This window comes from Pinus tabuliformis, chromosome 2_2 (assembly GCF_031772625.1).
Source record: "Pinus tabuliformis cultivar Carrire ecotype Pingquan chromosome 2_2, CPIR1, whole genome shotgun sequence".
Lineage (NCBI taxonomy): Eukaryota > Viridiplantae > Streptophyta > Pinopsida > Pinales > Pinaceae > Pinus > Pinus tabuliformis.
The window spans coordinates 169,362,844-169,385,542 of NC_142300.1; the positions used below are offsets into that span (position 1 = coordinate 169,362,844).

Below are 22,699 nucleotides of genomic sequence, written 5' to 3' on the forward strand. Positions count from 1 at the left end.
GAATTTTATGGCGAACTCGAATTTCATCACGAATTTGAATTTTTTGACGAACAAATTCGTTTAGGGTTCGATGAAATTTGTTTGGGGTTCGAAAAAGTTTGTTTAGGCTCATTTTTTACGCGTGTTTTACCAAATTGACTGCAGCCCATGGGTTTCATTGTTCGCCGGGTTAAAACTTAAACGATAGTTCCATTGTTTCATTGTTCGGAGGGTTTCATTGTGGTCCAGTCTACACTGTAACTCTGTTGCAAACTTGCAGTCCAGTCTACAGCTACCCGAGGGTTTCATTTCGTAAAACGTCTCCAGTCTACAGCTGCCGGCGGCGACACGTCTCTTGACTGAGGTCCGACTCTCCGAGGACTCTTGCTGCACAGCCATCAGGCTCTCACTCTCACTGCTCAAGCTTCAGCATTCAGGTAGGAGCATTTTCCAGCGTTCATTACATCGCTGAAACTCATTGTTCAGCGTTTATTCCAGCATTCATAAAAGTGATACTCATACACTGCTCTGACTGTTTTATTATTTATACAAGAGAGTCACGAGCCTAGAACCATAGTTCAATGCTCTAAAACTCTTTAAAGCTAACCTCTCATAAATCAACCCCCGAGCTAGAATACAACAGTCAGATTTAATATCGTGCTTCCAATGTAATTCTCTGCGTAGGGGTTCAAAGCAGTTAGGCAGTGAGGTTGACCTGGTGTTTCAAACTTTCAAACAAGTTTTCCACATTGATATCAATAAATCAGTCTATCAATGGGTCTTCTAACTTCGATATAAAAAAACAATGAAGCATGGGCATAGCCACATAGAGGTGCACATATTAAAACGCCAGCTGAAACCTACAGGCTACATTCAGCCTTCATTTTTAAGTAAAGGAAGCCTTCTATAATCCACCACTTTCTGTTGATTTCTGCAGATCTGACATAAAAATCAATTCATAGATAATATAAAAATGAGTTATCACTGTATATCTATATATCCAAAAGTAAAAACGTTGGTCTGCATCCAGAGGCATTAACATTCAAACTCATGGCATGTCAAGAGCACATTCAAAGTTACGACTCACAACTTAAAAATTAGATTGAAAATTTTCAACCTCTTACATAGTCATGAAAATCCGATTCCCCACATCTAAATTACAGCCATGAGAGTCTCTATAGTTAAGTCCTTGTCCACACTAAGTTCTTCTCATTTATTTATTTTTATGTTTTTACAGTCCAGCCAGGATGCTATTAGCTTTACGTGGTTTATAGTCTACACTCCATGAAGTCAGCATCTGTTTTAATTGTCATGGAATTAAGACTCTTTAGCATGCATTACTAATAATGCAATCCCACATCTCAACTTTTTTCAATGTGAAATTTCATTTAAAAGTCATTGTAGTTGAACTTTTCGTTTTGTTTCTTTTCTTGCCTTCAGCAGCATTTATATTTACATAAATCTTGTAACTTATTTCCACTTGCTTGGAGCTCTGGAAGTCACGTAAAACAAAACTGTGATGCAGTGTAAACAATTTTTTAACTCACCAACATTTAGTGCGACAGCAGCACTGCATTTGATTCCCAGGATAAAAATAAAGGGGACCTGTAAATGAAATCTTATTGTCTGAGTACTGCAGCATTGTCTTTGAAGTATTGTTCTTGATACGCTAGTTCTTTGAAGTGTATGGCCTGTGTAAGAAAATAAAAAGCCACAGCAGTACAACCTGCTCTTTTCTGCCTGTTTTGAATCACTTTTCATTTTTCTAACTAATGAAAATGTAATTTCAAAAAAAATTTCAGACATTTCAGACTTCAAGTCTTCACCAGTTTTCAACAATCAAAGGTTCAGAACCTTCAAATTTCAATGGCAACCCCAAAATCAATCGTTGTAGCTTGGAATTTTGTCCAAAAAGATGTTTATAATCTTTCATGTCAGCTGTGTGGACATAATTTCACTGGCACTTTAACTAGAGCAGTGGATCACCTTCTCGGTATTAGCAATGGAAGTGGAGGTGGTGTTGAAGCCTGCACTAAGATCACCGATGAACAAAAAGCCACAGTGCAGAAAGACCATTCCAATTCATAGATGCAAAAGGAGAAAAGGGTAAATAAGAGGCAGTGAATTGAGAGGGAGATTGCCATGTCTTCCTCCAACACCATTAATTCAGTTTCAAACATTGGTAGATCAAGTCCTACTCAAGCAAAAACAGGTGGAACCAAAACATTAAATCAATTCTGGAAACCTGTTGAAAAATAGGAAGTTGATGATGTTGTTGCTGAATATTTTTATGCATGTGCAATTCCCTTTAATGTGGCGAGGAGACCATATTTTAAAAATGTAATTAAAAAGGCCATTGATTTTGGGAAGGGCTATGTTCCTCCCGGATCTGAAGCTTTAAGGACAACTTTGCTAAAGAGAGCAAAAGACAGAGTGACAGGAAAGTTGGCTAATATTAAAGAGTCTTGGAAGCTTACAGGATGCACAATTTTGAGTGATGGTTGGTCAGATTTGTGTCATTGCCCATTGATCAATGTGCTTGTTTATTGTCCCCAAGGGGTACTTTTCTTGAAGGTAATAAATGCAATGGATCGAATGAAGACATCAGAATTTATTTTTGGAATTTTTGATCAAGCGATTCAAGAGTTGGGGTGGAAAATGTTGTCCATGTTGTTACAGATAATGCATCAAATTGTGCTGGTGCAGGGAGCTAATTATGGAAAAGTATAATCAGATTTATTGGACCCCTTGTGCAGCTCACTGCTTGGATTTAATGTTGCATGACTTAGCCAAATTTCCTTGGGTCAATGAGACAATCCAAAGAGCCAAAACAATTTCAAACTTCATCATCAACCATCGTCTCACTTTGAGCATATACAGGAAGAATGCATCAAAAGAGTTGTTGAGGCCTTGTGATACAAGGTTTGTCACTTTTTATATTACTCTAAAAAGAGTTGTTGAGAAAAAAGCGAGCCTAAGAGCTGTTTTTTGCAACACTGAGTGGAAGAGATCTACCCTCTCAAAAGAAACTAAGGGGAAAAATGTCAAACAAATAGTGCTCAATAATGGCTTTTGGGAAAATGCAAACAAGGTTTTAAAAATTTGTGGCCCAATTGTTAATGTGCTCCACATGGTTGATGGTGACAAACCTTGTATGGGTTTTGTTTACGAAAGCATTGATCATTGCAAAAAGACCATTGCAACTACTTTTAATAATGTGGAAGCTGATTACAAGGAGATATGGGATTTAATTGATCATAGATGGAAGATGATGCATAGTCCATTACATGCAGCAGCATACTATTTGGACCCTAGATTGTTTGGGTTACCAAGACATAGGGATGAAGAAATTATGAATGGACTTATCCAGTCTATTGAGAAGCTAAATCCAGATTCAAATATTGCGGGTTTGATCAGAAGTCAGTTGAGGGCATACAGGTTAGAAGAAGGGTTATTTGGAACACAATCAGCAAAGTATGATAGGATCAGAAGTTATCCAGCAGTAGGTGGGAATTTTATGGTTCAGGGGCACCAGAATTGCAAAATTTTGCAATTCGTATCCTAAGCCAGGGAACAAGTGCATCAACATGTGAAAGGAATTGGAGTTCCTTTTACCACATTCATTCCAAAAAAAGAAATAGATTGTTATCTGGAAGATTAGAAGATCTTGTTTATGTTCGTAGTAATTTGCAGTTGGCATTGAAGAATGTGGCTAAAGAGTCATCCAATTCTTCTACTCCATGGATCGATCCTGTTCCAAATGCAACAATGGATGATGCTGATTTGTACATTGATAGTGACATAAACATTGACAAGGAATTCACTGATGAATCTGATGTTGAAGCATCTAGCAGATTCACAACTCATACTGCTCTTGATGACATAGAACTTTTTGATATAACAAGTGGGCAACAGGAACATCAAGAATAAAACTTGTGTTCCTGTTTTAGATTTCTAGTTTACTTTTTGCATGAACAATTTTCTAAAACTGCCAAGCTACTTTAAAGTTTAAACTTTCGAGTTTATACATAATTATATTTTGATATATTGAGGAACGAATTGCTCTCATTATTGGCTCACTTCATGGTTTACTGCTCACTGTCATAAACGAAAAGAGGTCTGAAAACATATCAGAGGCTTAAGTTTATTTCCACTGTTTGCTTGCTTCAATCTAACCTGAAAAGGAGTGGTGATTTTAGGAATGTTTTCAGCACTTGGTATTAAAGTTCACTGCTGTCATAAATGATAAAGGTTCTTGGCATTGGTTAATGTTCAATTTAGTTGTTTTATGATTTCATAAGAAGAATACTATTATACTACATTACTGTCATATGAAAATTCTGAACTGTATTTAGTTAATTCACTGAATTTTTCTGAATTGTTTTTAGTTAATTGACTGAATTTGAACCACTGTATTTACAAAGATTTTTTATTCATTTTCTGAGTTTGAACTTCAGAGTTTTGTAGTGATCTTTTGTCTCCTAGGCCATGGGCATTTTTAACTATACTCTTTCCTTTTCAAGGCCGAAAATCATTGGAAATCTGAAGCATATGATTTGGAGGATAATTACAATAAAGATTAACATTAAAAGGCTTGAAAATGGCCAAAATTGATCACACATAAGCCAAAAATTTATTTGAAATTGACTTTAAATTGATTATATATATATATATACACTTTTTTTCCGAATTTCTATATGTCGAATTTTATGTCAAACTTTATTGACAAAATTTTAGTTGCCGAACTTTATTCGAATTTCATGGTCGCCGAACTCGAACTCGAACACGAACCTGGTGACTTAAGGTACAGTGCCAGGTCGAGGAGTACATGGATACTTGGTGGGATGCAGGGGCATATGGTGTTGCACAACGAGGTCTTGGAGAGTTGCCTCCAAGGAGACTTATGGATGGAGACACCGGGTATACCTTTGGGTGTAGTTCACCCAGGATCGATGGTGACATAGATAAGCGATACTCAATGGTATCCATGGGGACTCACACACTTGTCCCTCTTACACATCACTTACAAGCACAAACGATTTCGATGTTGTCCTTTGACACTCTAGGCGCAAGCATGGGGGGACAGGGAGCTCACCGGAGATATTGGAATGACACTCGACGCACTAAGGGAAAGACTTCTCAACGGTGGCATTGGGTCAGTGCACGAGTTGACAACCACAAGTTGGGGAATGAGGTGATCATCTGCAGGGGTGGCATATCGTTCATCAGTGAGCCTACGCCTGAGGAGCTGGTCACGAGGGAGACGTGTCACTCTTTCCACAAGGCATGTCAGGACCATGCCTGAGCAAAGGATACCGTGTACGACTGAGGCAGCTTTCCAGTATGTGTTTGGCCTCCAAACATTGTATTGGCACATTATCGAGAGGGTCGATGGTAGACTCAGCGGTGATGGTTGGCAGGAGCAGGATGGGTCCTCGCACATTGAGTCGATTGCGAGTATCAGATGCCCATCTATTGGTTTCCTTCAGGGGGTAGTTATTTGGCACATGTGGCTTCCAACAATCATCGGTACTACGCAGTGGCATGCACAGGGCAATTTAGCATGCATCAGATTAGTTCATGATATATGGGGCCTATATGTTGGTTTCATGCAGGGACTAGGGACAAGGAACAAACAAATTCTAGCAGTTGTTAGAACTATGACGCAGCAGGTCTAGCTATGGGATCCAGTTGATTGATAGGACACTGCATTCTATGATGAGCAGGTTCATGGGAGAGGGTGATCAAGCTCACCTTTGGTATGCCGCATGGGAGATTGTTGAAACCTCCATTGTATGGCGAGGTAGATTTATCCTGTTGCTGCTCAGGACTATGATTGACAGTTGATGGGTAGACATTGACAACATGGAGATGCCTAGGTAGGATAAGTTTGGCCTTCACAAATATTCCACCATGAAGTTTCAGGAGGGGAGGATACAGTCTGAGCATGATGGGAAGTTTGTCGTAGTCAGAGTGGCACAGCGTCAACATGGTGGCACCCTTTTGAGACTAGCATGGCATCCGGGTACAACAAGATTTGGCGGTTTAGCTACCCTCAGGGGTGAGCTGGTTTCTATAGGGGGAAATCATTTAGTTCTTGCATTGGGTTATGGTGATTCACTGTTGACATGGCGAGCATCACTAGTATGGCAGGATGTTTAACAGTGAGGAGTGGTTCAGTGGCACATTTGGGACCCTGGCATTGGCTAGGAAAATGTTTGAGCAGCAGGATATTGCTTGAGGACAAGCAATTTTTGGCGGGGAGGACTCTACTGTTCCCAATTTTTGTGAGTGCAAATTCACTAAGGAGTTTTGCCAATTTTTGGTAATATTAAATAAAAAGGAGAAAATATTATTTTGTGGGAGATAAGTGGAAATTATTATTTTAATGAAGAATGGCCGCAAAGAAATATTTCATTAGTGGAAAGTGGGGACCACCAAGGGAGAGGACTAGCAATTATAAATAGAGCTTAGAGGTCTCCATTTGGTATCTTTGATCATTTGACAATTCAACATTAGTTCCCTTGAGCTGCTTAGCCAAGATAATTGTGTTGTTCAGCACAAGGAATTTCCGAGCGGAATTCCACCCTCATTTCAAAGAACTTCGAGTGTCTACCTAGTGAAGCAATTTGGGGAGTTCAATTCAAAGTTTCCATTGGGCATATTTGCAAAAATATTTCAGCTGATACATTTTTCTTCCAAGGCGCAGAAGTGCTTCAAATTGCTTGTGGGGAGATCAATTACGGAGGATTGTAACACCGAAGGATTTGCAGGGGTTTTTACCCTAATTTAGCTGGAGATTTTGTGCTAGCTGAGTTGAGAGAATTCTTGGGGCTGAAATTCTACATTTCTGGAAGTGCACAAGGGTTGGAGGAATAGAGGTTGAGGAGAGATAAGGGTCGAAGATTGGAGGTATTCCTCGGGGGAGAATTTAGCCAAAGTTGGGAGAGATTTCCAGTGGTGGATTTGGGCTTAATTCAACAGTATTAGTTTTGTGGGACGTTTTCTAGACAAATTGGGCAATTTTCACTTGTTGAGGGTCACCGAGGGTCAGTGGATTCAGCCCAAACCCTTTCTGGGTTTGGATTTATGGAGAGGAGTATTTGACTAATTTTACCGAATTTTTCGAGCGATATTAGGGCCTAAAATCCTAATTCTTATAGCAGGGCGAATTGCTAGTTAGCTGAGGAATTTGCACCATTTTGTGGGTTTGACTTTGGCTTGGAGATAGGCCAAACCCTTTTTGGGTTTTTTTGGGGTTTTGATGGAAAGCTCAAGATTAATTTGGCAGAATTTTCTTAGCACTTTTGGAGGCTCAAATAGGGGTTTCTTTCAGCGAGCAGTTGTCGAATTTCCAGGGCCCACACAAAACAATGAGGAGAAGCCTTTCCTTTGCATCTAAGTAGCATCTTTCTCACCTGGGATTGTTTGGATTGCTTTGGCAAGCCCAGGTGCACACATTTCAGGCATTGTACTCTTCTCCATATATAATAAAATGGCTGAATTTTGTTGCAATACGGTGTAAATTGTGGGTGTTTGATTGTTGTTTAAATATTTCAGTGTTGTATGGTATTTTACTTAGTTTATCATTGTTATTTCCCTTTTGGAACATTACAATGTAGGCTCATGTAGGCTCACTTCACCCTCAACGACTTGTATAAATACAAGCGACCACTCACCTCATTTGGCATCATCATCACTCACGCATTCTTCTCTCTCCTTCTCTCATTGGTTTGTACAACTATTGGGCATTCTCTCTCTCACACATGTGGAAAAAGGATGTCGAATTTCTGTACAGAATTGCAAGGCCGAAAACTTCAGGAAGTTGACCAAGTTTGACCAACGTTGACCAGGGGACTCTAACCAATTTTGACTACGATTTTTGGAGGATTATTTTTGTTTCTCTAGGCCACATTACTGGGCACAAAAATCGAGAAAGTCTGGGCACTTCGACTAGCGTTGACTTCAAGGTTGATTGCAACTTTGACCAAAGAAAATTACATCAAACTTTGTCTGGACTTTGAAGGATTGTTTTGGGCTAACTTTGACCAGCAAGGAAGGATGAATTTGACTAGGTTTGACCGAGGTCTATGTGGACTGTTTAACTATTGTGTTGACCATCTTTGACTTCCTGGTTAGGGCTGAGTTTGACTGCAATTGACTGCAGATTTGATAGGGTTTTTTTGACTTTAGTTTGGGAAGTCAATTTTGACATTTTGTACTCTCTCTGTTGAACATGTGATATAATAATAAGAAGCATTCATCAAAGGGTTTTCCCCACATTGGGGTTTTTCCCTGGCATTCGCCAAATCTGGTGTCCTCTTGTCTTGGCTTGTCTTCTGCATTTCCATTTTATGTTCTATCTACAGTTATTTTCAATGTGATGTAGGGTTAATGTGATTGTTATTGGAAACTAATTTGGAAATTATCATTGGGCTGCTTAAAAGTAAATTGAAGTAATTGTGCTAAGCATAGAACATACCATTGTATCTAAATTTAACAGAAGCCCTGTAACAGCTTCGGGTCCCTGTAGGCTGTGGGTTGAGATACGATCCCTGGAGCCCTATAACAGCGTGGGTCCCTAGACGCTGTGGGTTGAGACAGAGGCCTCTGGAGCCCTGTAACAACGTGGGTCCCTGGAGGCTGTGGATTGGGATGGTATCTCTGGAGCCCTGTAATAGCTTGGGTCCCCTAGAAGCTATGGGTTGAGATAGTAGACTCTGGAGCCCTGTAATAGCTTGGGAAGAGGCCATCCTGAAGTAGCATCAAAGGAAATTTGATTGATGACTTGTGGTTACTACATTATTGTAACAATCGATTTTGGACTCCCTAGAAGGATGTGAATCCCTATGTGAGCACTTGGGGTTGAGGTGGAACACCTCAGGACTCCCTGTGCTATCGATGGAAGCATTGGTCAGCTGGTGGTAGTGAGGAAGGAGGTCCTTTGGAGTCCTTGTTTCGGTTGGCAGTTGGTGTTTTAACCCCTTAAGCAAGCATCCCCCTCAGACTCTAGAATCTGGCTCGAGGGTGACAGTTGCAAGTAAGTGTGGCTACAATGGTCTATGGTTCAGTGGAGAGTCCTTGTCCAACACTCAATTTCCCTACAAGTTTAAAGATAAGTATCTACTAGTACTTGCTTATTTTGTTGATGAACCATGATGCATTCTTGACTATGATAGTTTTGGATTAAGGAACTGTATTTGTGTTATCTATGTATGAATATGTGGATGCATTTTATGCAGATACAATATTGATGGACATGTAGAATATATATATATATGTGTGTGTGTGTGTGTGTGTGTGTGTGTGTTGTTTCTCTAGAATGAGTGATACTGTTAAATAAGTTAAGTAAGCATGAGCTCATAGAAAGCAACATTGCTTTCTGATTTGTGGCACTATCTGCGATATACTCTACTCTGTTGTACTAAGTGCGACAAAAAAAATTTTCATGCTAAACCAGGATATCATAGTTGATCCTAAGTTGAAGCAGCAACCTGATGTGCTCTTTCTATCCTCTGCACTCCCGACCTAATCTGAATCTATATATCCCCGCAGCCTTACTTCCACCAGAGACATATCTCAAACCATATCCAACTATACCACGTAGGTACCTCAACACATGCTTTGTTGCAACCCAAGGTATCTACCTCGACTCGACCATATGTTGGCTCAGGGTGTTCACTGCAAAGCAAATATTCGTCCTAGTGTTAACTAGGTATATCAAAGATCCAATCAACCACTTGTACATCGTGGATCCACAAAATCTAAATCTAAATCAGAATCACCCAGCTTCTTCAAATTGGTAATCATGAGTGTATCCGTGGACTTACAATCCATCATATTGAATCTCCTCAAAATCTTAACAATGTACTTCCCTTGTCCGAGGAAGATCTCATTAGGTCTTTATCACACCTCCAATCCCAAGAAATGATGGATCACTCCAAGATCCTTCATCTCAAACTCTATGGCCAACTACCTCTTGCACTTGTCGATGAGTTTATTTGCCCCTGTGATGAATAGGACATCAACATACAACACCAAGATCAAAGGATCTCCATCAATAACCATGTAGTAAAGGTTAGGATCCGCAACACTCTTGGTCAAGCCCAAACTCATCAAATATCCATCAATCCTGGAATACCAAGCCCTAGGTTACTGCTTGAGTTCATACAAAGCCTTCTTCAATCTGCAAACATGGGATTCCTTTCCATGTACCTTGAAGCCTTAAGGTTGTCTCATGTCCACCTCCTCAATTGCACTATTGAGGAATGTGGTTTTTACATCCATCTGATGTATTTTCAACCCATAACAACAGTAAGAAACACAATAGTTTTGATAGAAGTTTACCCGGCGACTGGAGCAAACGTCTCCTCATAGTCCACTCCTTTCTGGGAGAACCCTTTTGCCACAAGCCTGGCTTTGTACTTCTCAATGTTGCCATCTACGACATGCTTGATCTTATAGATCCACTTGGAAATCACCATTGACTTCCATTTTGGTCCCGATACTACTTCCCACACATCATTCTTCATGATGGACTAGTACTCCTCCATCATGGCACCCTTCCAAACCTGCTGGCTTGCTGCCTCCTCATAACTAGAAGGCTTGGAATCAATGATGTGACTCATAAAAGCCATATAGCTCAACAAACTATGTGGTCATTTGCTCTCCCTGAAAGTACCTCTAGGATTTGCATGTCCTTCTGCATCCTACAAAGTATCATGAAGCCACACTAGCCTCTTCCTAGTCACGGCCACATCTCTTGGAGGATATAGTAGGTCTACTAGATCCTCTTGATCATCTGAAGGATGATCAACTGGAACAAAGCGACCTGTACCTACATCCTTCGGAGCCTCTTGCTCCTTACCATCAATCTCCATGTGAGATTCTCTGGACCTCCTAAAGGCTACCTCCTCATCAAAAATAACATCCCCACTAACCTCGATCTGACATTGTCCTAGAATGTAGATCCTATATGCCTTCGATGTCTCGTTGTATCCCACAAAGGTACCCTTCTTCCTAGAAAGTTCCAACTTATTTCTCTTCTCCTTAGGCACGTGAACATACACTGGACAACGAAAGATCTTCTAATGACTGACCTTTGGCTTCACTCCTATGAATAACTCCTCAGGAGTCTTGTCCTCCAATATTCGATGAGGACGCTGGTTCTAAACATAAACAGTTGTGTTGGCTGCCTCTGCCTATAAAAACATGGGTAGATCCTGATCATGAATCATCGCCTTTACCGCTTCCACAATATTCCTATTCTCCCTTTCCGCATCTCAATTTTGTTGAGGGTTGTAGGGAACTATCCACTCCCTCTTGATCCCTGCCTCCTTGCTGAAGTCAAAGGAAATATACTCTCCCCCATTGTCTGACCTCAGGACTTTGATCTTCCTTCCTTTCAGGTTTTCTACGTAAGCCTAGAATTCCTAAAATTTGTTGATGACCTCATCCTTGGTATTCATAGAGTAGATCCAAGTCTTTCAGGAGAAGTGGGAAATAATTATATCTTCTAATTTCACTTTAAAAATAAAAAGAAAAGTGAAAGCCTTATGGTCAAACCATTTTCAATAATTGTCTACGTGATCGGCCATTCTCAGAGCCCACAGCATGAGCCTCCCTTGTTTTTAAGTCAACTAGCCTTAGGAATCTAAATGAAATGTTCGAGAAGTTCTATAACATAAGTGACTTATATTAGGATTTAATCTTAGCTGTAAATCTCAGGATTGAGATAGGTGACAGCTAGAATTGAAGAGATTAGTTGCTAGGATTGAGGAGATTAATTATCTTCTCTCAAAGCATAAACAGGACAACATAAGAGAGGTCAATTACACATAGATTGTTAAAGTTACCACCAAGTACAACAGGCAGTACAGTCTAGACTCTATACCACTGTTTATAGGTCTTTTCATCATTAACAGGCCATACACCCCCAGATCTGGTCATACACCCTCAAATCTGTTCATACTTTGTTGTTTGAGGTGATTTCATTGATCATACAACCGCTGATTCAAAGCAGGTTATAGAGGTCACCTTATAAGTTTTGATCAAGAAATAAAAAGCTGATTTAAAGGAGAGATTATTTCTTCCCTTGTTTGTTTTTCAGTTGTTGTGTGATTGATGCAATGTTCAGAAATTTAATTTTCTGCTGTTAAATCAATTTTGTTGAGTTATTTAATGAAAGAACATTATGACAACAGTGACCTAAGTTGAAAAATTTACATGGTATCAGAGTTATTTCTCTTATTGAAATTCTTAAGGGTATACAACAGTAAATCAACTGCTAGAAAGGACTAACAATTAAAAGGGTTTCAATAATCTTCTTAATTACTAATTTTCAGATCTAGGAGTTTGTGCATTAGGTATCAAAGATGGCCTCGGCTAACACCATAATCAAAGGTAGACTGGATAGCCTCAAATTCTTGTCATGGAAAGCGAGGGTTATGCTCTTATTGGAAGAGAACAATCTCTATGATATTGTAATGTCAACAACATTGTGCCATCACATACAGATATGCAGCAGTCACAGCACACAAGAAAAAGATAGTAAAGACTGAGCAAATGATCATGGATGCCATAAAGGATCATTTCATCCCTCATATATCCAAGAAGAAGACAACAAAGGAAATGTTCCATACCCTGGTTGGCCTCTACTAGAGTGAGAACATACACAAGAAGATGACATTGCAAAACAAACTCAAATCCATAGAGAAGACCAGACCAGTTTCAATCACCAATTATTTTATGTAGGTCACACAGATTCGTGATGAACTTGCAGTTATTGAGAAGAAGGTTGCAGATGCATAGATAGTTAGCATGGCGCTATATGGATTCCCAACATCATGGGAGCCATTTGTCAAAGGTGTCTATGGTTGTGAGAACCTTTCTAACTTGAAAGGTTGCAGGATGATTGTAGCCAGGAGAAGACTCAGATGGAGTCAAACGCTAGCAAGAAGGGCAATGATGAGAACCTAGCCCTATTTGGTCTGACAAATAAGGGCAGAGGTAAAGGACCCAACAAGGGTAGGGGAAAGAGTGAGGAGTCATCCTCACAGACAAGAAAAAAATACTAGAATAAAACTAAGTGTTTAATTTAGCATAAGCATGGTCATCATGCATCAAAGTTTCCAAATAAGATGAAGGGTAAAGGGAAGTAGCAATAGAAGCAGGCAGTAACCTCTGCAAAAACTCCAACAAACAAGTTTACTATCAAGTTCAAGAAGGATTTCTCGATGGTATCTTGCTTTCCTCCTAACATAGTTCCAAGGAATGTGAGGTCTGCAGACAATGGGACATCTCGTCAAATGACATCAACCTAGCAGTTATTTTCTAACAAAGCAGGGCTCAAGTACCTTGCTTTCCTCCCTCAAACCTCAATCTTTATTCTCTTGTGCACTGACTTCTCATCACAAGTGCATGGCTTTTGTTTTCTTCCACATCAGATTCAAATGGATGAAGAATTCATAGACTTTTAGAGGACCCCTTGACAGGGTCAAAATCTGGGCCATCCTGCTTCATATCACCTCACAGTAAATCACTAGAGCAGTCATCAGATCTCCATTATGAAGGTGGTCAATCCATCACTTTAGGGCTCGTACCAGGTCATGCAGGTCACAGCTAACAGTGGATCATTACCCGGTCCCTCTTTCATGGAGGGGCTTGATCCCCAAGGAGGAATTGATACTATTCAGCTCGAGTCAAGTAACTCTTTAAATTTTGATGTTGTCTTGTTTGTTCAGTCTCATGGAGAACTTGCTTTCAGTTTTAGTTATGGAGGATAAGGGCTATGCAGTTGAGTTCAAGAACCAACAAGTCCTCACCAAGCCGAAGGAATCCAGCCCAAATACAGCTCAGGTAGTAGGGGTTAGCGAAGGTAATTTTTACAGGTTGCAAGGTGAAACTTGTATTAACAAAATTATGAAATGCGTTAGCATTAATGTTTCTTGGATGCTATCTAGTTGTGATTTGTTAGTAATGTAAGGAAAGAAATAAAAGAAATCCCTTGGATTACAAGTGGAAGGGCTGAAGCCTTCATTATCCATAGTGGCATGATATTCATCCGTAACTGATCAAGGTGAAAAATTAACAAAAATAAAGAGGTCATCATGAAGATAAAAGGCAAGATAGAAGCTTAATATATTCAAAAACCATAACTATTTTCAACTCTGTACTAGAGTATATGTATGTGTTTGAATATTTCGTTTTTTAAGAAAGAATTAAATAGTTTCAAAATGCAAGAATTAGTGGAATTGAGGATGATCCATCCGACAAGAAAGAGATAGGGGCTGGCAACTACTTATGAAGCATGTTTGTAATGAGAATTTTTGTATTATAATTTATACTTCTCCTATCCTGAATGATTCATAAGAGTTATTTTATGCATGTCCATAACAGCATGTTGCTTGCATTGAAAAAAATTGACGAAGAAAGCAACTGAAAGCATGAGCAGTTGACAGGAAGACCTGTAGCATCAGTGCTGCCTATGGCGATAGTATAGGTAAGAGCTGAATTGATTGCCAATCAGAGCACACAAAGGTAAGCCGAGAAAAGCAAATCAAGACGTCAAACCCAAAAGGTTTGTTTGCCTTGGAACAAAATGCAACCAAGAATGGAATGCAAGTATTTACAGTTTGGTCCCTTTCCACCTTATGCATAAGAGAAAATTTCATATATTCTTTGTTTGGGTTTAAATTTTCAAATTCAGTACATATTTCATTTGTTAGCAAAAGCATAGTAACAGGATTAACCAAATTTGACTCAAACTGACAAGTCATACCCAGTTCAGTGCTTAATCTGAACCAAGTCAACACAGCTCAGGAAAATCTAGTTGGCAGCATGTTTGAAATCCAACTACTCACTAGTAACCTGCAACTTTTTGACAGCCAGCAAGTTTGACTTGGGGAGCATGTTGAACACACAATAAAGAGGAAAAACAAAAACATGAGTATCCAAATCAGCAGAGTTTTTGTCAGGGCTTTGTGAAGTCTTTGCCAAGTCTAGCTACTATGAGTAAAAGAACTTAAAACTTAACATAATGCCTTTGAACGCAGCATGTTAACTTGAGCAACATTCAAGTTATTGTCAGAAACTGCATATCATTTACAATAGTTGCTACCAATCAAGATACTTTGAAAAGCCATTCTACTCATATCATGCGCCTTTTTATGGCAAAATATAATGTGTAAGAGAGGAACCAAGACATTGTGCAGAAGCTCACACATAAAAGGAAAGGCTGGGAAAAGTTTATTAGGAAAACAAAATTTGTAGAATATATCCACTACAAGCAGGAACAAAATGCTAGAACCATGCCAAACCCTGCTAGCCAATTGGTTTCGAAGGGCTTCATTCTGTATGGGAATCCAAGTTCAAAACTCTGCAGTAGCTGGGAGGGGACACCTAAAATCCAGCCATGGTAAGGATTGGTGTGTGCCAGGCCAGGTGTGATCCCCCAGTGATTTGATGGCTTAGATGCCCCTGGGTTTTTGTTTCTTATACCACAGGCTAGTCCCACAAGTCACAGACATGCTACCCTACAAAAAAGAAAAAAATGCTAAAATCACAAAGAAATGAATAATTAATGCATCAAGTACCTCAATTCGTGGCTGGTGAATCTCAGAAGCATAAAAAATCCGCAATTTGAATTTTTGCAATCTATAAGGTTGATCACTTGCAGTGCGCACTGGAACTGCAAAGGAAACAACAATTGATGTCAAGATAAAATTACTGCTTAAGATGGATGTTGATATGTCTAAAATGTCACAAGTAATGAAACAAATATTAGTTTGCAATACATGATAAAGTGATTTCTTATGCAACGGAAAGGAATAGAGATTGTACTTTAGAAAAAGCAAGCAAGATGAAATTCAAATTACCATCGATTTTATCATAAAAGCAGAAAGGACGCAAGATTTGAACAAAATTCAAATTGTTCTTCTGGCATGCTTCTTCCACCAGGGTTGTTGGAAGCACCATCACAACTGGCGTAATTGTCTCAAGCAAAATTTGTGACAACAGTGAGTCGCCTACATCCATCTTCAATAAAGGAAAACTGGCACTGTATTGAGTAAATGAATTTTCTCGTACTTAATGTTGTCTAGGGGCTGCAAGACCAAAAGTTTGTATTCAAATTCCGTAAGTGACCTACAAAAATTCACAAATATTCTTCAACCTTCCAGAAGTGCAACTCTTATCTTAATATTTTTTCTATTTTTATAAAATGTAAATAGCAAAGAGACAAATAAAAACAAAAAAGAACCTGAGTGTTTAACACACTATGTAGTATGAATGTCCAACCATTAAAGAAACAGAAAGGAATGACAAAACTTTGGTTTAAACTTAAACAATGCCTTCCTGTAGAGTAAGACGTGTTCTAACTTCTACCCTTGCATATGATACAATTCTTTTAAAGAAAATATGTTAGGGCCTTCCAAAGCAAACACATATATTCCAGATAAATCCATTCATAATCCCAGTATACTCCGTGAAGTGGACTTCTATGGTTAAAACCTGTTAGTTTTTCTAAACCCGACGAATAGATTTAGAATGCCAATCAATTTTATACCCAGAATTTAGTTTTAACAGCAAAACCAAATTCAAAATTTATGCACAGGAAATACTGCTGAGCTTCTAACAAATTTTATGCAGCAGAAACAAAATCAAGCACATAAATATTTACACAGCCTTTTAGCCTGGAAACCCAACTCCGAAGAACCAGCATTCATGTTTTGTTTTTCTTCTATTTCAGCTTGCAGAGAAAAATTAGAAATTTATTACTGCCCCAAATCTACCATTTTAAAGGTATTGCAGAGAAAAATTAGAAATTTATTACCGCCCCGAATCTACCATTTTAAAGGTATGCCCATGCTAGAAATATTAAATACCAACTCTTTTGCAGACAATACAAATAAGCATTGCAAAACCCTACTGTTGTATGGCTTTTCACCTCCCAATTATATGAAGGCATGCTTTGGTGCAAAGGCCGCATGGCCGCATGCCCCTTCACTGTGTTTGATTGTAATGTCCTAGGGCAATTATTTTCCTCCTAAGGTTTTTTGTTTTCGCTTGGGGTTTCCAACAGCGTCTAATGCATTCAAATAACAGACACCTCTTCATAAAATACACAAATTATTATGATAGCAATGGATGGTAATATTTCAAAATTCACAATAAACGGATTAATGATCCGGCAAATAAACGTTCAATCAATATTTTTCAGACCCAACACATGTGAATATTCTCGATTTGTTTGGAAAAAAACCCTTCTAACAGTATCTGCGACTTAGATTAGATTCCAGCTATATTAATTAAACTCCTGTATATGAAATTTAATTAAACTCCTGTAGCGCGTCCGCACTTGTCTCACCAGATTTTTGTTTTACTTGTGACTGCTCCAATATTTCAGAGCTATTTTGAATTGTGGCCACGGAGAATAATCAAACTGCAATTTAATCGACCCGGGAATATTACAAAGTGGGGGTCGGCCTGCTTCGGAAAGTGGCTTCAGAATTTCTGCGAACTACTCCAAAATTGTCCACGCGGCCACAGAGATTAATTGCACAGTTTCATAATTCAACCAGAACACAAGTCAGCGGAATTACGCAACGCCCGTCTCAGAAAGTCTCGACCTGCTTCAGCGGACTGCTCTTATATACCTCAGTAACTCGCACCGCTTCAGAGTGATGAACGGCTACCCTGCCTCACTCAGGAGATCTCGACTTCTTCTAAGAAATTCGCTTCAGGACCAATGCGCATTATCTATGATAATTTCGGTGCTTCTTTACAATCTCCTTAGTCTGTTTATGGAATTGGCCATGTATTTCCTTGATCTTTACCAAAATCCCGCCTCACGAGGATCTCGACTTCTTCTAGGAAATTCGCTTCAGGAACAATGCGCATTATCTATGATAATTTCAGGCTTCTTTAAAATCTCCTTAGTCTGTTTATGGAATTGGCCACGTATTTCTTTATAGCTTTACCAAAATCCCTCTCAGCTTCAGATAGATAACTCCCTGTTTGTCACAACGAGTAGAAATAGGAAACACAACTTTCACCACCAAAATTAAAATAAAGAGACTAGTTAGGGGATCACCTCCATCGAAACTAATCAAAAAGAAATGGGGTCTTAGACCCTCAGAGCCTCAGGCTCAAAGAAGAACAGAGAGAAATGATCCAACACAACGATGATTCAAATGAAATCAACCTTTTTGTATTATAGATTTTTGTATTATAAATTTATTTAAGGAGATTTCTCCTGAGATTCACATCAAACCCCAATTTTGGGTATTTTTGCCTCAGATGCCCCAAACTTACTCAACATTGGATACTTTGGATTTTTCCCTTTAACTAGGACTATAGCCAGACTATAAGCTATGGGGATCGATCGGCTACTTCGTCCCATGGCGCAATTAATCTCACAGGGACATTACATAGATACAGTGAGAGTAGACAGTCATTTAAAAAAGCCAAGTATGTGAGGTGGATTCACATTGAATATTCAACAGTGTCCAGATTCAAAATGAAATGAAATAACAGAACACAACAAACTGGGGCATTTGAGGGCAATGCAACAGCGCAGATCAAAAACAGTAGAACCATAAAACAAATAACATTTCTGCAAAGCTTTGGTGAGATCGATGAGAATCGTGCTAATTTCGAGGAAGTAACGGGCACTTCTGTCACATAATCATATAGATTTAGATCCAAAATCGTAAAAGGATCAGAACAGGGCACATTGCCACGGGCGCCATGTGACCCCAACTACCCAGCAGCCAACAGATTGGCAGTTCAGAACCAACTACTTGGTTGTAGATCAATAGTAAAAGCAGACGAGAATCTTTGAGGAAAGGAAAGGCAGAGTAGCTGCTGCTAGATACCCTTTCTTTAACTCCCAAATACCAAGGCAGAGGAAAGAACAATGGAAGATCTGCATGTACAGACTATTTTATCTCCAAGTTTTATTCATTATAATATAATTCTGGAGTTCCTTTTCCCAAAGAAGGTTTTCTCCAGCTTAAAAGCGCTCTATAGTTAATTTATGGTGTGGACGCCTCTTTGCTGTTGTTGTGTATCAACGCATATTTTTACCAAGAAATAAGCACATCCCATGCTCCAACCTTAAGCCGAGAACGGTGTCACCAGTAGCTTACCATCATCATTACAATAACATGCCCAAAGGCTGCATCAACAATCAATAGCCACACGCAGAAAACCCCACACATGAGAGGAGCATGCCCTCCAAAATTTGAACCTGGTCATCGTCACAACAACCGATTCAAGTTACTGCTAAACCACAGCTCCACGGGCTAATGGCATAATTAATCCGTTAATGCGCTGTTCCAAACCATTCCATCGCTGGTGAATGCGCACAGGTTAAGCGGTAAGAGCGAGGATGGGTATTGTTTGATGTTCAGTCTCTATTGTGATATACTCGGCAGTTTTAACGAGATATTGTGCTCCAGATCAGAACACATGCCAAACATCTGATGTTTGATAAATGTAACGGCTTCCGTTTATTAAACATGTCATATAATCTTTATGTTTTACCACTTGTATAAAACTACTTTGGATTGGCATTTCCACGCTTCCGAAGAAACGCTGTTACAAAGGGACATAGAATTGCTTCAGAGTTAGAGTGCATTGTTTTAATGACGCCCATGGCAGAATCTGCCAGCAGAAGGGTTTATACTTTTGTTTTATGGCCAGATTCCAATCTCGGAGAAAGGAATTGGTATTTTGAAATCCAATTAAAACATACAATTATTTGAAAGACACTCACATTGAAGAAGTGAGTGTCATTTTGCTCCAGTTTCTGGGTTTAATCCTGAAGAAATTCAGATCAGTGGCTGTTTCGAATTTGTATAGCCATAAAAGAATCGACTTGAAGGAAGATTCGAACCCGGGCATTCCGGGTGCATTTGATGAGGTAAAAAGATTTATAATCAATCATACCTGATTCAGTAAGGATCCCCAAAATTGCAGTTTCGAATTGGTCTCCAGATGCGGAATACCCAGACTTCTGTCCGAACGAATCAGGGCCGAGGGTACTGGCGTTTGTGTGTAGCAGATGGATGATTCATCTGCAGTGACCGAGGCCGGGTACTAAAGGAAGAAAGCCAGTCCGGTTTAGTAAGTTAGATATATTTGCTGATGTGATACCTGATTTCTGCCGGATTAATGGCTTCTCTTCACTTTGTACCACGCCACTATAAAATGGTGTGGTTTTAAGAGATTTGGAGTGTTGAGTTTGGAGTATTTGGTTCGATTTCCACCGATGCATGGATTTATAGTGTGAGATCCAGCTGGAAAAAAACCTCGGCGATTGCCCGCGCTGACTTGGGCAAAGATAATAAAGAGTAGGTATAAAATGTAACGTAGAGAAAGATCAAATTATGATTGTTATGTCCTCGTTTTTCCAGTTTCCACCAATCCAAGGATTTATATGGTGAGATCAGGGTGGTGAAAAGACCTCCACAGATTATCCACATTAAGCTAGGCCACATAATAAAGAGCATTATATGAGTGTATTTAGAGCATTATATGGTATAGAGTGTATATAGGGAGATCAAATTAGTATTTTTGGGTAAGATTTTATTTATATATATATATATATATTATTAATTAATTAATTAATTAGTAGGATATTTATTTTTTATGTTTTTCTCGATTTTGTATTTGGTGGTAAGTGTATATTTTGTTTATTAGCCGGTTTGTGTTGGGTGGTAAGTGTATGTTTTGTTTATTAATGTGTACATGTGTATTTAATTTTAAAAATTATGTGTATTAAGAGTATTGTATTTATATTTATAGTTTTATGCTCAAGGGGTGTAGAATAAATGGTGATAGGGTGTTATGTTAAGACATTCCATGGTGTTACTTAAGCTAGTTTTATGTTAAGACATTTCATAGTGTTACTCAAGCCACAGGGTAGACATGTCAGGTGACAGGGTGTTATGTTAAGACATTTCATGGTGTTACTCAAGCCACAAGGAGGTAGACATGTCAATCTCAAAAGTCATATTACCTGACAAATAACAAACAACAAAACAATTATTCATAATTTTACAAAAATATTTAATTTTAACAACAATTTTATTTTTATTTTTAATAATCAAATTCACAATTACATACAGAAATCACATTGACCTCCAACAAACATTAAATTGCTTTATAATAACAATAATTTCATTCCTTTTGGTCTCGCTTACGATCTAGTGGAAGGTACGACAAAGTGGTAGTGGATGAGTAAGCTAAGCTAGGGCGACAACTACCCTCACCACAGAATGGGGGGTATTTTATGTATAATGCGATGCCTTTTGGACTGAAGAATGCCTCAGCCAAGGATTATGGTAAATGCTTGAAAGAGCGAGGTTGGTGCAATGAACCTGGCACGATATGGTACAAGGACAAATGATTGACATGGTGTACTTTTGTCCATGTGAAAATCATATTTTACTATTTCTTTCCAATTAGACATTGATAAATAGGCTCATTGTTGTTATGTACAAACCCCTAGAAATGTCTTAATCTTTGTGATTATGTGAGTCTTAATATGTTTTTTCCTTTTTCTTTTTGATTTTAAATTATCTGCACTGAACCTTAAAACATGTGACCATCGTAATCTTGTTATTATTGGCAAGAGGATCAAATGAAACTTGTTTAGACTCTAACACCATTCAACATCAAATAATTGGTATATCTTGATGAATTGTAAAAACAACCTTGGGCTAAGGGTAGTAGGTGGGGGAGGGAGTCTCCATGATCCTAGAGGAAAGAAGATGGTGTATTGTGTTTGGAGATTGGGATGTGTATCCAATAACCTAGTAGAAGCATACTCATTATGGCAAGGTCTCTCCATTACCAATGAAGAGGGCTTCAAATCTTTGAAAGTTCTAGGGGATTCAATAGTTATAATCAAAACAATGTTTAGCGGAGCCAATTTTGGAAGAAATATGCTCAAATATCTTATTTGTTGAATCAAACAAATACTACTCTATTTCAACCAACTTTCGTATTTCCATATCAAGAGAGACTTGAGTAATGAAGTACACCATTAGGCCAAGGAGGCCACCTCTCTAGTGCCTAAGGTTAAAAAGAGGGGTTAATAACCATAGTTCAATTCCATGGTCAATGGGCATTGAATTAATCTCCAAAGACCACATCAATTGACTTCCAATGCATTCTAATAGGTGGCATTGCTATAGTCTAGGAACATACATGGTATACCCGCCCCTCTCACTTGCTTCATCCCGCCTCTCGAGGTCCCATAAGACATACAAGATAACAAGTTTCCATGGCGCATCTAATTTAATTTGTCACTTATGTTTGTGTGCTCGTTGTAATGTTTAGATTCAAGAGCCATGTATCCTTGGTTGATGCAGAGTTTGATCTCAAGGGTAACATACTCTAGACCAACAACGATTTTTGTGGACTATGTTTTCTTGGGGTTGCATGTCTTTCCTTGGGCTTGATTTTAGGATCTCGTCTCAAGCCAGGTTCCTTATGTGGATTTCATTTGTGTCTTTGACCAACCCTTTCGCATATTTAGCAAATACTAATGATGTTTGCATTGATACTAACCATCCTTGCTCTTCGACTTTCTAACTTTAGTTTGAAATAAATCTTCCTCGCTTGAGTTATAAGTATATACGATGTGGGTTATTACGTTGCTTCTTCAATGATAGATTGGTTTGCTTTGGTTTAACAATATCTGACAAGCTAG

At 38.8% G+C, this 22,699-nt stretch overlaps 1 protein-coding gene across 2 annotated transcripts in view; it reads right to left on the reverse strand.

Annotated features, from left to right (window-relative positions):
• Positions 1–20,313, reverse strand: part of LOC149191950 (Tetratricopeptide repeat (TPR)-like superfamily protein) — a 392,644-nt gene extending 372,331 nt beyond the window's left edge. For both annotated transcript variants that reach the window (XM_089404439.1, XM_089404438.1), the window contains exons 1-3: positions 19,930–20,313; positions 15,855–16,082; positions 15,573–15,667 (exon numbers count right to left, since the gene is read on the reverse strand). In XM_089404439.1, coding sequence (XP_089260565.1) covers positions 15,573–15,667; positions 15,855–16,014 — 255 coding nt within the window. In that variant the 5' untranslated portion in view covers positions 16,015–16,082; positions 19,930–20,313. The remainder of the gene's footprint in view (positions 1–15,572; positions 15,668–15,854; positions 16,083–19,929) is intronic.
• Between the last annotated feature and the right edge of the window lie 2,386 nt (positions 20,314–22,699).